This window comes from Alosa sapidissima, chromosome 23 (assembly GCF_018492685.1).
Source record: "Alosa sapidissima isolate fAloSap1 chromosome 23, fAloSap1.pri, whole genome shotgun sequence".
Classification (NCBI taxonomy): domain Eukaryota; kingdom Metazoa; phylum Chordata; class Actinopteri; order Clupeiformes; family Clupeidae; genus Alosa; species Alosa sapidissima.
Genome location: NC_055979.1, coordinates 4,782,136 through 4,798,154, shown reverse-complemented (window position 1 = coordinate 4,798,154; position 16,019 = coordinate 4,782,136). Strand labels below are relative to the sequence as shown.

Sequence of the window (16,019 nt, the reverse complement as noted above, 5' to 3'; positions counted from 1 at the left end):
CATATCAAATAACCTATATGGATACAGCTTAGAAAACAAAATAATTCAGTTAATTATAGAAGGGTTTTAAGGTCAAAGTCAGACATAAGGGGTGAAATTGAGGTTTTTTGTTTTTATAGTGACAGCAGTGTGAGAACATACTTAAAATGGAAAACTAGATAGATATTAATCTTCATATTTCCCTGCTATCACTTGACGTGCACATATAGTGTCTACAGTGTTTCACTTTGTGGCCATTAAGGCGTGTCACATTTAGGCACTGAGCTACCAAAGTGTCAGTGAGAAAATGTATTAGTCTCATATTTCTGCTTACGTTGCGTAATATTCCAAGTTCCGAGTTGTCGAACGCACCACAGAGTTGAACATTTCCTTAAACTGTACAGGCACAGTCCGTTCAGTTAGTAGGGCAGGCTGACACCAACTGTGTCTGACTCAGTCTCCTATGCTAATAGTATGAAATTCCCTGGCGTGTTGAACTTTGAGGAAGTAAGCTTTGCTCAATTTGAAGATAGTTTGCCTAGTGTGGACGCAAGACAAGTGGAAACAATGATCCCTGACGGATATTCCGGTCCCTTTGATAGGGACACCAATATTATACCATCCGGTGTGAAAACCTTTTCGATCTATGAGCATTTCTCTCCCGAAGAAAGTAAAAACGATTACCGTCGTGTTCTTCCTGATCTTTGGAAGAACGTCTTCGACTCGGAGAAAACGTCAAGCACAGGTAGGATACATTATACTAAGACTAATTATTATATTTTAATGTGTAGATTCACCCCGGAATAGTATTCAGTTATAGCTTTTGTGAAAATAAGCAACGAAGAGTGAAATTGGGGATTTACCAGAGTTACCTAGAAGTGTCAGTGATACTGTCAGTCTAGGCTTGAGTTTCCCTTTGGACTTGAATTTCCCCTTGGGGATCAATAAAATATCTATCTATCTATCTATCTATCTATCTATCTATCTATTTTTGAAGTAGTAGACCACACAACAATAATGATGTGGTGATTTTTGAGCATAGACTGTATTCTTGGTGTAAGAAAAGATACGATGACAAACGACTTGTGTGTGTGTATGTGTGTTTTTATTATTATTATTATTATTATTATTATTATTATTATTATTATCAGTTAATGCATGATGATGCTATTATTCTAGGCTTGATTAGGCTATGGTTTCCACTTTGTACAAACAGATAAATCAGCGTTGTCTGGCACAGGGCAAGTCAATTACCATGGAGTACGTGTCAAGAAGACAGTAAAGGAGTTAATAATGCAGAAACGGCTTCGTGAAGACATCCAGGTAAAATGTCCCCATCCCACGTGTAGTCTTCTAGTCAACCATTGTGGTTACATTGTTAAGAGATAGGCATTTAATTTGTATTCACTGTAAACTGTATGATTTTGAGAAGTCAAATGTGCTGCATTTCACAGAAAAGGTGAACATTTTCCCACTAAGCCAATATCTTTCATTTTGTAGGTGGGCTAACAAGTTGTATTGAATAGTTTATTTTCACTTACAGACACAACCGGGACAACAACTTGAAAAAGAGTGCCCAGGTATGAGAAGATTTTGGTATCAAGCTCCCATTGTATTATAATTCCACAGTAGGCCACAGCTTCTCATAGGCTACACACATTCTAATGTCCTCTTTCTTTTGTAGTTTTGACATCCATGCTGCAGGTGAATAGAAGGCCGTCCACTGACGTGCTTGCTCCCACTCAGTGTACAACACCATCTACAAACCACACTAACATATTGGTAAATAACTCCTTTCATAGGTCTTGACCAGGTTAAACATATTTGCCTTTGTACTCGTGGGGGGGGTTTGGGGGGAACAACCTCCGACTCAGAATAGTGAACGGCCATTTAAGTCGGACACTCGGGCAAGATCCATGTAGATTGAGTTGGTCTAGTCGACGTCACAGCAATATGGCGGCACACACATTGAACAGCAAAGATTCTAGAACAGAGCCGCTCTAGAATCTTTGGTGAACAGTAAGCAGAATTTCATGTTCGTCCATTTGTAGGAATGGGGAAGTTGGCACATGTGCACAAGTCCATCAGTCTGAGGAGTGATGTACTGTAGGTCCACTATGTCCAGCAGGGAGTTTTCCACACGTCTATAATAACTTCATTTGCTAAATTATTTCAGCTATGCACAGGGAAAGTTACATTCATAACTGGGTACAACTAAGCCTAATTAGTAGCAATAATTGTGGCATGCGTGATTTTGTTAAGATTAGATTAGATTCAACTTTGTCATTGTGTAGAGTACAAAAATAAATAAAATAAATATTCGATTCTCTTTCTGTTCTGTCCTCTTAGTATAAAAAGAACTTTCTTTTCTGTCTTCCCAGACCCAGCAGAGACATGGCGATATGAGCCCAGCCCTGTCTGAACACATGTTCAGTATGCCGCAGAGCCCCCCTTTTTTCACAGACACTGGGGTGCCCCAGGATGGATCCTCCCCAATCACCCTTCCCGTCCTGGACAACAAAACCCTAAGCCCACTCTTTGCCAGTTCCTACAACTCCCTCTTTGCCCCAAGCTCTCAGGCTCAAAGTGTTGAGAGGACTTGGTCTTCTCCATTCCAGTTTGAGATCCCCCGGTCCCCGCCACTACTCCAGGAGAGGTCTACCCAAATGTCTTTCTTCCACTGGCAGATCCAGCTGGAGGAGGAGAAACTGGCCGGACTGACCATTGACCATTTAAGCGCACAGGATGAGGACGGTGACACGTGAGTATAGCTGAGGAGACTGAGACGGACACAGAAAATACACAAACAATCTATTGGAGATTTATTTAACATACTACAAAACGCCACTATTTATGTTTGTGTTTCCCCTTAAGTTGATGATAGATGAGGCAACATTTTGGGCAATGTTGCTAGGCAACCATGTAACAGATTCATTTAGAGCCTTATAGGACTCTATAGGATTATCATGAAAATTTTCTCTGATGATTATCTTTCTCAAAAGAAATATTGAAATATTGTCCAATATCAATGGGAATGTGCCAGAAGAGCAATACTCACTAACACTGCCCAGCAACCCTGCTTAAAAAGTTGCCTTGTGTATCACTACAGGTGCGTTCAAATTCCAAAACATAGGCGAACGTTTGGGAATGTTTGCAAACAGGTTTCTGTTTGCCTTGAGTTTTTCACTTCAGTCTGAGGAGGTAGTTCTTGGCGAACATACACAGTGTTGGGGAGTAACGGAATACATGTACTGGCGTTACGTATTCAGAATACAAATTATGAATAGGTAACTGTATTCCGATACAGTTACAAGTTAAATAATTGGTATTTAGAATACAGTTACATTGTTGAAATCAATGGATTACATGACGATACTTCTCTGTTTCATAAGTTTGTTAACTCTAAAATGGATTCCAGTTTCTTCCAGTAGCAGCAACTGGAATCCATGCATTTCCACTGAATTATTTTTGGAATCTGATCCCTTATCATACCTGTTCACTCTTACTCGTTGCTCGACTTATCGTGACTAAATTCAAGATGGCTGCAAACGCTAAACTTCGTGAAGATACTGTCTGTATAAATCGTCAAGTAAACTACCAATGCTTTTTCAAAGTTCTCAATGTCTCGTTTTAAATGTCAGGGCCCTCGGAAGTCTACCAATGAAGTGTGGAGATACATTGAGCCTCGTAAATGGGTGTAAAACAGTTATTTATTTGCATGGCTAGCCCGATGCCGAAGCACCACTATTGAAAAAGCTGTTGGTAGCATCGGCTAACTAGCGCCAGATTTTGGAGTGCAGGGGACAAGCCGAGATGGGCTATGAGACATACGTTCACACTCGGTATCATGTTTCAATACACTTTAGGTCAATATCACACCGGAATTCTCCTTTAAAGTAGCCTATTTATTTTGTTTGTTTTAATTAGCCTAGTTGCCTGCTGTAGTTTTAGTGGTCACCTTGCTATTTTAAAGTTGTATCAGGTAGCTTAGTTGACTTTACATTCTCTTATGTGAGCCTAACACTTCAGCCATTTGGAACAGAAGAACACACCAGAATAGGCCTGTTTAGTAGGCCTATTAAAGCAGGATTTGATGGCCGCATTCCTACACTTATAAAATGCAATTCAATGTGGAAGTAATCTATGTATTCAGAATACGTAACTCAGATTGAGTAACGTAACGGAATACGTTACAGATTACATTTTTGGACATGTATTCTGTATTCTGTAACGGAATACGTTTTGAAAGTAACCCTTCCAACACTGAACATACAGTGGAGCTGGACGTGAACTTGACGAAGAGAACAATGCATTTACTGTTACAATGGAATGTTGACACCAAATCGTTCAGATTTAACCGTTCAGATAACATGAAACATGTTCGCCACCACCTTTAACGCACCTCTGTTTTACTCGGAATTCCTTATGGTATGATTGGCTCAGAAGACATAAGTTCAACAAAACATCCAAAAATGAAAATGACCTTTACCTGTTCCACAGTGACTTTGCACAACACAAGTTGACCTATGAGTGCATGAATGCAAATAGTTATTCTCCTCGACTCCTCCCTTGCATGTTGTTACATTTGTGCATTATAATGCCATTTCAGCAGGTGATTGCACCTGACTTCAGCGCCATGGAAGCTAAACTTTGACCCTGTAGTGATTTGTAGGGTATTACAAACATTAAATTGATGTTTTCTTGAAACCCTTTCTTTAGAACCTGTCGTATAGGCCTCCTTTTTGAACTCTATGGACAACTCATAGGTTTGCTGAGGGCTCATAGGTCCGGGCATTTTTTTAGCAAAGCCTGGTTATATCAATAATTGTCAGACCAATGGTTTCTTTTGTCTTTGACAGATACCTCCACATTGCCGTGGCACAGGGTAGGAGGGCTGTGGCCTATGTGTTGGCAAAGAAGATGGCTAATTTCGGCATGCTAGACTTGAAAGAACACAACAACCAGGTGATATGTGGCACAACTACAGAGATTGTCACACCGCTGCACTTGGCATTTTTTTTTGTATTTTGACAGACTTCTATTGGAATTAGAATTAAGATAGATTTTCAATGTATTATTTTCACCATAATGAATTCTTTCATCGCACATAGTGTACTGTAGATTGTCAGTTGGAACAACAGTTTACAGCTTACCTGTCCTTCACATGGCTAAATATTATAAAAAAATAGCTTTAAGATGGTACCAGCAGTTGTTGCATAAAACATGCCCATGTTTGTTCAGTGTTACCACATCATTTGATGAGCCAATTCTTCAGCCTCTGAAATTGCTATAAGCTGACATTCATCAATGATCATTCCTCCTGACCTGTTTTACATATCCCACTGAGTCATGCAATGCAAGGATAAGAATTAAAAGTTCATTGCATGTGTAAGTCTTCAACTTCTGTCTTTTTCTTTCCCAGCCCTAAACCTGAAATGTGTTTTTCAGAGTGCACTTCAAGTGAGTGTGGCAGCAAATCATCACCTCATTACTCAGGATCTGTTGAGTCTGGGTGCCCAGGTGAACACGAGGGACTCTTGGGGACGCTCCCCGCTGCATGTATGTGCAGAAAAGGGTCATGTGCATACTATACAGGTAAGTCCCACCGTCTTTTCACACACTTTGTTTGCACTTTAGTATGTATGTCTACCAGCAAGAGCAGTACTGGCTAGTTGTGAACACTTCAGTTAGAATTGAAAGATTCTAGAATGTCTTCTGTCATTCTTCTTTAAGCTTGGAACAGACCTCCTGATTTTTTAGCCCACTTTTGAAAGGACGGGACGCCCATGACAATCATGGGAAGTCTGAGGGACTCAACAATAGCTATAGCTATATGTTCAGTCACAGCTGGAATTGTACGTTTGGGTAACAGATTTGGGATTCTTTCCATTGCTGATGCAATATTCAATCAAATATGTTTGACATTATCTTGACCGATCTGTTCCATGGTCGTCATGGTTATGACATTAAACAGCCAACAGTTTGTTGATCGTTATGTTTGTGCTCATATCTTCTAATCGTACCAGACTCTGTCTTAGCCCGTTCTTATCAGGTGTGACTTTATGGTTGAGCTCTATCAGTGGGCCAGTTTTTTATACTTGGACCTGTTCTGCTATGCTACAGTTTGTGGCATTAAATGTAATGGGAACACAGAATCATGTTTAGCTTTCTCCAAACATCCATAGAATTTTGACTGGTCTTAAATTGACTGATCTTCAATTATTTTGAGTATTTAAGGACAGGCCCATTAAATGCAGCAAGAGGCAATGCCACTCTGCTATCAAACCTTTTACTAGTGATGCACGCTGAGTGAGATGAGATGTTATGTATATCATTCCTCCACCTTTATCCTCTCCTGCACCTTTCCTCCATGGTTTGCACAAAAGGAGGTAATACTAAATGGAAAATGGAGGATTTACAAATAAAGTATTGAAAAATAAGTATAGCCTCTAACATGTAGAAGATCTCCTGGAATTAGTCAACTCAATTGGATTTGTACAGTTCTTTCTTCCTCTCATGTACTGTATGTGAATATATGTGTTTTGTGTGCATTATTTACTTCTATCTAGTTTCATAGCTTGTTTTATCATGGTGTTCCAGAGAAGATTTTTCATTTCAGACCATTACATATTGACACAAGCGTGTGAATTGTTTGCATATCACAACTTGTCCTTTGGTTCTTTGGATTACTTCCTCATAACTGATTCAGTTGCTGATTCGATATTCACTTCCTCAAAGCACTGGAATCAAGCTGAAGGGCATTCCCCTTTTCAGGCACAACAGGTCTAATTACATTACACACAGCATTTGAGTTCCAGACCTGCCTGCTTATTATTAACTTGTTGACAAACTCAGCACTTAATTATTAACTGCTATTCAGGTCATAACTACTGGATAGAAAAACAGGCAAAGAATGACATAGCAGCATATGTTAGTTACATGAATTAGTATTTTAGAGTGAATAAAATTGAGAGTACTAGCATTCAAAGTAGTGGTGTAGAACAGTTTAGGTTACCATTATAAAGGCAAGCAAACCAATGAAGCAGAAAGCTGTGTTGGTAAATTGAAAGCTTCGAAGTATTTTTGATAGTGAACTAACTTGTTATGGCGCACCTAACGCAGCCTCAGCCTACGTGTCTACGGAGAACCAGCCTGGCAGCTTCCTCTCCCCTGACCCGGAGAATAACGAATTATCAGTTGATATGGCTCTTTGGAGATTAAATTTATAAACAAATCCACATGCGTTTTCAGGTCAAGGGGAAGGGTGCTAGCCATGACTGCCATACTGGTTTAACATACAAATACTCCACAACTTCAGGGGGAGCCTAATAGCAAAAAAAACCCTGAAACTGCATTGGATACTTTTAACATTATGCATATGTATGTATTATGAGTGAACTGTCGCATGGTTGCAGTATATGTTTAAAACCAGGCTTTTTTTTTCTAGGCCATACAGAAATCCACGCAAACCAATGGCCAGCAGGTTCATGTAGAAATCATGAATTATAATGGTGAGTCGTGATGTGGAGGGTGTTGATGATGGTTCCCATTCTACACAGTGAATATATGCAGTTTGTTAGTGTGATTAGCATTGATAGCACCCGAGTGACTGATCCACTCTGTTCCCACAGGCCTGACTCCTTTACACGTGGCTGTCCTGGCTCACAATGCTGTGGTTCAGGAGCTGGAACGGAGTGGCGATCCGATGTCCCTGCAATCTATGGGATTAGCGCAAAACAGAAAGCAGTTGAAGGAATGTATTCAAACGCTGATGGCTATGGGTGCCTCTTGTGGGGCAAAGGTGAAAACTGTTGTTTCCCCCACATGTTACTTTGGTCATAAATATGTAGTGGTCATAAGTTGTCATGACAATGTCGTGTGATATAAGTGTTCAGGGGTCCATTTAAGAAAACAAACTCCAATTCCTTCTGACTTACACATAACACGGCCTTTGTGATTTGCCTCCATTAGGATCTTAAAAGTGGACGCACAGTGCTGCACATGGCTGCTGAAGAAGCCAATATGGAGTTGCTAAGCCTGTTTCTTGACCAGCCACAGTCACTGTCAGTCATTAACCTGAAGGTGAGACACAGCGGTGGACAAAAAAAGACATGAGATTAGCTATTGTGTGATCATAATGGTTGTCAGAGAAGTGTATAAGTATAAACAACCATTTCATTGGCAGACAAAGTGCAAAGTCTGTCAGCAAGCAAAGTTCTCGCGCATGACATATAGCTGTCATGTGACATATGGAAGCATTATGCTCATCGATGTTTGCCTTTTAATGTCTTGCCCACAGTGTTAAACTAGCAAATACATTTTGTCTAGTTATTAAATTAGCTTTAGTTAGGCTTAAGACTTTGCCCTTTTCCCATCATTCAGATTAGGACCCCATGGGTTTTGCTAAGTTCCACTCCTTCTGTTCTTCATAAAGGCATATAATGGAAACACAGCACTGCACCTAGCGAGTTCACTACAAGGTCGCATAGCGCAGGTGAACGCTGTGAGGCTGCTGATGCGTAGAGGAGCGGACCCTAGTGCCAAGAATCTGGAGAATGAGCAACCCGCTCAACTGGTACCAGAGGGTGAGAGAGGAGATCAGGTGGGCAATGATGTACACACAACACACTGCTTGTCTGTCTATCTGTCTGCCTGTCTATGTGCACTCAATATATATGCACTACTGTTTGGGGACACTTAGAAATGTCCCTGTCCCTTTTTTCCATGAAAACACACATGAGGAGATATAAAATGAATAGAAAATGTAGTCACTTTTGTCAAAGCAAGATTCCTCCATTCGCCTAGCAAACCTTTGGCTTTCTAGTTCAGTCCATCAACCAGTCTTTATTTGTATAGCACCTTTTGTGCAGAGGAGCAATGCAAGGAGGTGACCATAGTAGAGATGAAGCAATTCATTGATAAATCAATTAGTTGTCTGCTATTAAATTAATTACTAGCTACTTTGATAATCGGTTAATTGTGTCTTATTTACAGGAGAAATCCGGTAATTCTTTACATACATCTCCATTGTTTGAGGTCACCCACCGAGTGCTGTCAGTACCAAAAAACGAAAACAGTCGGTTTTACCTAGCTTGAGTTGCTGCAGTCAACAGCTAAATCAGCCAGGCAGCTACAGTGCTACACTTTGGGGGCATGATCATGGGGGCTTATAAACATGCCCCCAGAGTGCAGCACCGTAGCTGCCTGGAAGCTCTAACTGTTAGCTGCTGCAGAAACTTGAGCTAGGTAAAACCGATTGTTTTGGGGGGTTTTTTGTACTAGGTGACCTCAAGAAATAAAGATCCTAGACCATAGGCACAATTTGTCAGTTTGTAAAGGTAAAGATTTGTCACCTGGACACCTCCCAGAAGTTGGATTGGCTCTTGATAGACACTTCTTACGCACCACATGGTCAAGCTGCTCCTCCAAAACCTCAATAGGGTTAGGATATGGTGACAGTACTGGCCATGCATTATAAACAATTACTATCTAACTGCTTCCTTAAATAGTTCCTGCATAGTATGGAGCTGTGTCGGCGGTTGGGCCATTGTCGGCCTAGATTTGTAATTTGAACTGTTGTCCTGAGGCACAATGTCGAAGATATTACATCTGTAAAGCTACGTAGTCTAGCAGTGACCCTGGTTTGCATTTACTTAGAATGTGTTTATGTTTCCTTGCAGGTGCGCTGTATCCTGAAAGGGCGTGGTATACAGGGTCGGACAACCCTTCATTAGGGTTTATTTTCTTAGAAACACTGTCAGTAAGACAGTCTGATATTTGTACAGTAATCATTTGCTAATATGGAGCAGATGTAAGTTGTTTCTATGAAACAAACCTATTATTGGTTGCTACTAAGTAGCGAACAGAGACATGAGTACTGTTTCTGGTCTTCTTTTAAATGCCCATTTTGATTGAAATCTAAACAAAAGTGACAGCTAATGAGATTGAGACAAAGTTAGTGATCAACTGGTGTGTATTTCTTATCTCCTTTTTACATTGTATACTGGCAGAGGTTTTTGTTTTATCTCAGTTCTGAACTGCATAATGTATTGCAGGCTATAGTTTATGAGCTTTGTGTTCCAAAATATGTTGTAATTATGGTAATTATGGAATGCTTTAAATATCAACGGTGTTGATTGGTGCAGCACATGAAAAACAAACAAAACAAATCGCCAAACAGGTGTCAGTATATTTTCTAATCAGACAATTATTCTATCATGACCTGTACGAGGAAGGTTATGTTTTCAGCTGTATTCATTTGTTTGTTTGTTTGTTGGTAGGTAGGTAAACATTACTGGCCTGATTTTCTTGAGTCATGGTGTAAAGGTGTGTGGGCCAAGGTAGAACCTGTTCCATTTTGGAGTGGATTATAATTTGGCGTTTGCTTTTGCTGTTGGGCGTTGGCAGAGGTATGGCACTCTACTGAATGGCATGCTAGTTAACAAGGGGTTTCTTGCAGCACAGCACACTGCTCAATCTTGATCTTTCTTCGAGCAATACAGTTCAGATCATGTAAATAATATAGATAAAATGACTGTATTAACAGACCATTTTAACATTGTGGCCTACAGACATAGCCTGTAGAAATGGCAATGGTCAGTTAAACCATTGACCAATATGATTGGTGTACTTCTGATGAAAGGGTGTGGTATACAGGCTCGGGCAACCCTTCATTAGGGTTTAATTCCTTAGAAACACTGTCAGTGAGACAGTGTGATATTTGTACAGTAATCATTTGCTAATATGAGGCAGATCTGTGGACGTTTTTCAAAATAGAAAAACAGCACTTTTTTATATATATATATATTTTGGGCTTTTCATGCGTTTAATCAGACAGGAGAGTGGAGAGCGACAGGAAGTGTGTGGGAGAGAGAGTTGGGGTGGGATCCAGAAAGGACCACGGGGAGGGAATTGAACCCGGGTCTCCGGCATACGGTGCAGGTGCCCCAGCCAGTTACGCCACAGCTGGGGCTTTCTTTGTTTGTTAATGAGGCTGTTGGCGTGCTAATGAGATCATTTTATGCAAGAGACAGTCAGCTGATCAGGCAGTTCTTCAACGTGGCCTGGGATACTTTGTGTTCACACTTCTAAAAGAATGAGGTCATATTCAGTACAGATCAACTCCAGAACTGGTCTCAAATGCATATTGCATTTAGAGGCATCAAATCACAATCGGATAGGAATATACCAATATTCCGATATTCCAATATTCCGAGCTCTTTAAGGGTCTTACACCGAGTTACAGACCGACACAGATGTCATTATTTTTTCTTTGTTTTTTCTTCATCCTGAAAAAAGTGCTGTTGTGACTGTCCTAACTTGTATATAGCAATATAGCATATAAATATAGCATATAAAATACTTTTGAATGTCATTTTTAGATTAAAAAAAAGAATTGTATCTTATCTATGAAATATTCATTTAAATAGCTGGTGTTTGTTTGCAACCAAATATGGTTATTCTGTGTTTGAGTGCTTCATTGTTTCACTGCTTTTATTTTTTTGTAGTTTAGGTCAATATTTGATTTCTGTCAGAAAATAAGAAGGAAACAGAAAATACTTTGAGCAGAAAAGCAGAACCTTTAACTTGACTTGGGATGTTTCTGTTAAATCCTACAAACTAACATGTAAAGTCAGTCACTGTTAGATACATATGTTGAGCTGTGTAAGTCATTTAAGATTTTTCTTATTAAGCAGATGGTTAGTTAATAAAGTAATATGTAAGGGATAATGTATAGAATGCCGGTCATTGTTGGGAAAATAAATCCCGACAGTGAGCGAGACCGGACCCCAACACGCCAGAGGAGGGGTCTGGCTTCGCCCTGAAGGGACTTATTTATAACAATTGAATAATTATAGGGCTTAAAGTGGTCAGTCACTGTGTCTGAATTGAGGTGTGGGTCAGGGGTGCGTTTCCCAAAAGCATAGTTGCTAACCTGTTAGCAACTTGGTTGGCAATGGGAAATTGCATTGCAACCAACAAAGTTGCTAACTTAGTTAGATAAAAATCAACTAACAACTAACTTAGTTAGCAACTATGGTTTTGGGAAACGCACCCCAGGTGTAATTGAGGTGGAGGCAATTACATATTGTATCCTTGTATTGATTTTATGATTGCAACCTAAATAAAGACATTGAAAAAAAAAAAACGATATGTTTTCTTTTTAAAATAGTGTTACAATAGTATAATATTATTACATAGCCCTGCTCTTCTCCTTTTGCGTTATTCTAATGTCATTGATCGGGATAAATGACAACCATAACAATAATGATGCACTCTTAAAACAAATGTGTTGTCTCTGTCTGGACACAGGGATGTGTTAGAAAAAAAAAAACACAAGTTGTTGTTTTTAACGCAAGTAAGTTATTTTCAACATATATTGTGTAACAAATAAAAAAGGAAACAACACAAACTGTGTTGTCCCTATCTGGACACAGAGATGAGTTAAAAACAACGCAATGCAACACATTCGTTTTAAGAGTGTGTAAACAAAAATCAAAAGTAAAGGCACAGGAACAGGCACGCTCAAATAAATCCCTCTTTGGGTGTGAGTTTGAAAAAGACTAAAAATAAAATTGAAAATCGCACTCTCAAGCGCTTGCACTTAATAAGTATTTGACCATGTCTTTAACAAACCACATATTTGCTGTGGATTTGGTCAACAAATATGTCTACTAGAAACCTCCAACTGTTTACATGTTCTACACACATGCCATTTGAGGGTGTGTATTGTTAACTTGTTTTTCAAGTTCAACAGACAAACCTCCACCTCTGGAGTCATGCCAGCTACTGTCCTGTCATTCAGGGCAGCAGATGGGGATCATGCATTTCCATACTACACCCCTGTCATGTGCTGTCATTTAAGATGCAGTGACAGTGATGTGAAAACACTCACCAGAAAAATTACTACAGTAACACTATAACATTTCTATGGTAGCGTCTAATACATCTACGATGTTCTGGAATCTCTATAATATAATACCTCTCTATAGTGTTCTTATAGTAGCCTACAGTCTTAAAGTACTTCTATCGTATGTATAGTATTGTATAGTATGTAATACGTATAGTATTCTTATATTTAGATATAGATTGTCCCGAAATACTACACCCTATCTGGACACAGAGATGTGTTAAACAAACAACACAGAGTTGTTTTCAATGCAAGTTGTGTTATTTTCAACACATTTTGTGTAACAAATAAAAAAGGAAACAACACAAACTTGTGATGTCCCTATCTGGACACAGAGATGTGTTAAAACAATGCAAATTGTGTTGTTTTCAACACATTCGTTTTATAGTTCATTTTCGTAAAAGGATGTTTTAATGGAGTTGGCCTTTTCCCATGGACAAAACTGAACTATTACAATGCATTGTTGTAGTGAGATCATTACAGTTGATTCAGAATGATGCAGCACAACTGGTCTTTAATCAGCCAAAGAGGACACCATTGGCTTCCTGTGGCAGCCAGATTCAATTCAAATCCCTCACTCTGGCCAATTAAATAGGACACTTACTGGATCTGTTTCTGCTATTTGAATTCTATGATCCAGCTTTGCATCCCCAAAGTTATAGTTTGTATATTTATGGTGAATGAACAACTTGCCATTTCCATGTTATCTTTTGCATGCCCAGACATGCATTAGGGCCCAAGTGTGCCGCTGCAAGCATTAGTGCCCAGGTGTGCAGCTGCAAGCATTAGTGCCCAGGTGTGCCGCTGTGTTCTGGAGCATCTGAAGGGGTTTCACTGTGCAGACTGGGAGGCCCGTCAGAATGGCATTACAGTAATAAGGTCGCGAAATGGCCATGGCCTGTATCAGGAGTTGGGTAGCATATTGAGTCAGATAAGTCCTTTTTCCAATGTTGCAAAGTGGCTCAACTGAGACAACGTAATCAGGGGAACCGCTTCAACTATTTCCCCTGGGGATCAATAAAGTATCTACCGTATCTATCTCTCTAACTGTCTTCAATAGAAATATCTTCACCTTTCTATCCCAGACTGTAGCCATGTACTGTATTTGTCACATGACTAATCACATTACGGCATTACGGTACTGTAGGTCTCTGCTCCTCAGTGAACTGCAGTGTGTATGTGTGTGTGTGTGTGTGAAAATGTAGATATTGGACCTTGAACTTTAATGGAGCTGCACAGCCACATGACTACATTTACATAGATGAAGCAGGATTCAATTTGGCTAAAACCAGGTGCCTGCCATTGGACAAAGACCAATGTCACTGGTCAACACAGGAAAAATATCACCTTGTTGGACAACATTAGTCTGCCAAGAGTTCTCCATCCCCATGCCACACTAGGCCCAAACAATGCTCCACAGATATCACATTTCTGGATGAACTACATCATGTGGTTGTACAGGACAGACCCGGCCCATTTGTTGACATCTGGACTAATTTTTATTTTCCAGGACTGGTTCACCAACCACAACAATTTCAATGTTTTATACTTCCCCTTACTCCCCATATTTAAACCCAATCGAATAATTATTTTCAGCATGGCAATTGGAAGTCTATGACCGCCAACCACTTGCCGGCATGCCTCCTCTACAAGCAATGGAAGAGGCATGCAGGCATGGCCCCTTTTCTACAAATGCATAAGGCCTCTTGGTTGGCTGAGTCTGAAACTGATCTGAGAACAGTATGGTAACTCCTGCACTGGTGATTGACCTGTGGCTTAAAACATCCTGGCCCTTTCATTCTCTCTGCCACTCTGCCTCATTTTGGGGTTCCGTGTATGTTTCCTGTAGGAAAAGCACACACCCCTTTAGGGATACAAAATCAAAAAGATAAAGTCACGCATCCATTGATATTTAGTGGCTATATTAAAGGGGTTTTTTTTACCTTAAAGGTGCTCTAAGCGAGGCTGGGTAACGTACGTCACTTCTGTTGACTTTCAAACAAAACAGAGAGCTAGCTCGCTACTTCCTCCCCCTCCCTCCCGTGCTGCTCCTGTGCAATTGAAACTCTCCTAAATGCACATCTCTTCTGTGATTTGCTGGAACAGTTTGTTATGTTTTTTATGGGCTAGGTTTTCCCAGGTTGTTTTTGTTGCTGTTTTTGGAGCCTGGGTCCACAGAGATCGCGTTTTTTTACAGTGTATTCAGGACACAGACAGCTAGCGGTGATGTTTGCAGTAAGTGACATAAAATGTTATAGCCTAAAAAAGGCGCGGCATCGCTTAGAGCACCTTTAATATAACAGCTTTGAAGCCAATTTAATTGTGAACAAACTTGTAATAGGCGAATCGCTCACCTAGCATAGCCATAGAGTATTAGCTGGCAGCTACCCGTAGACGGAGAACCAGCCTTGCAATTTGACTATCGTCGACCCGGAGACATCTTGCGAGAATTGTGAAATATACCTGTAGATATAGCTCTTTGGAGACTTTGCCAGTTGCTAGTCCTTTGGCTCCATAACAAAAGCACATAGACAGTGTACAGGGGTAAGGACTCAAGCCGTTTGAAGTATTTACAACAGCAAGGTAAAACAGAAATATTTCGCGACTCTAAGGGGTGCTCTAGAGTCGCCAAAATACCTGAAACTACATTGGATGCCTTTAATGCATAAATGATCTAGCTTAAAACTCCTCCAATTAACATATTTTTATTCTCAAACTATTTGAACTCGTTATTATCCATAAATAGACCCTAGGTTGTTTTTACTCCTGAATATAGTAGTGGAAACTTTACCACACCTTAGAAGAGAACAATGACAGTTTGTTTTTATTATACTTACACACATCAAACTTCAGTTTACTGACTTAATGAATTTCCTAATTTTTGCATGACCTTTCCCAGCCTGATATTTAAAGAGGCAAATGGAGTGCTATTACTTATTGACACAGAACATTTCCATTTTGAGAAGAGAACCGGCCTGGTGCAATCCTATTGAGAGCCACCCAGTTGCCAGTGTACTAGCAATTCAAAAGCAATAAGAGCGAACATTACCTAAACAAACCACTTCTTTCATTGTTAATCCAACCATAGATACAGTATACTTTAGATTTATAACTTTTAGGTATGCTGGTA

The 16,019-nt window shown here is 39.9% G+C and overlaps 1 protein-coding gene across 2 annotated transcripts; it reads left to right on the top strand.

Annotated features, from left to right (window-relative positions):
- The first annotated feature begins 178 nt into the window (after window positions 1-178).
- On the top strand, window positions 179-12,120 carry nfkbiz (nuclear factor of kappa light polypeptide gene enhancer in B-cells inhibitor, zeta). Of its 2 annotated transcripts, none has more exons than XM_042080502.1 (12): window positions 179-724; window positions 1,220-1,302; window positions 1,523-1,559; window positions 1,664-1,761; window positions 2,361-2,740; window positions 4,839-4,944; window positions 5,428-5,574; window positions 7,427-7,490; window positions 7,611-7,780; window positions 7,951-8,061; window positions 8,414-8,581; window positions 9,660-12,120. In XM_042080502.1, the coding sequence occupies exons 1-12, from the start codon at window positions 454-456 to the stop codon at window positions 9,711-9,713; spliced, it is 1,689 nt and encodes a 562-aa protein (XP_041936436.1). In that variant the 5' UTR covers window positions 179-453; the 3' UTR covers window positions 9,714-12,120. The 2 variants fall into 2 exon arrangements, with proteins under 2 accessions (XP_041936436.1, XP_041936435.1); XM_042080501.1 differs by having other exon boundaries at window positions 183-724; window positions 1,196-1,302.
- The last annotated feature ends 3,899 nt before the right edge of the window (window positions 12,121-16,019 follow it).

Coding starts and splice junctions, on each gene's coding strand:
- nfkbiz (XM_042080501.1), top strand. CDS start 454: ATGAAATTCCCTGGCGTGTTGAACTTTGAGGAAGTAAGCTTTGCTCAA. Junction 1,560..1,663: donor ACTTGAAAAAGAGTGCCCAG/GTATGAGAAGAT, acceptor TTTCTTTTGTAG/TTTTGACATCCATGCTGCAG. Junction 8,062..8,413: donor TGTCAGTCATTAACCTGAAG/GTGAGACACAGC, acceptor TTCTTCATAAAG/GCATATAATGGAAACACAGC.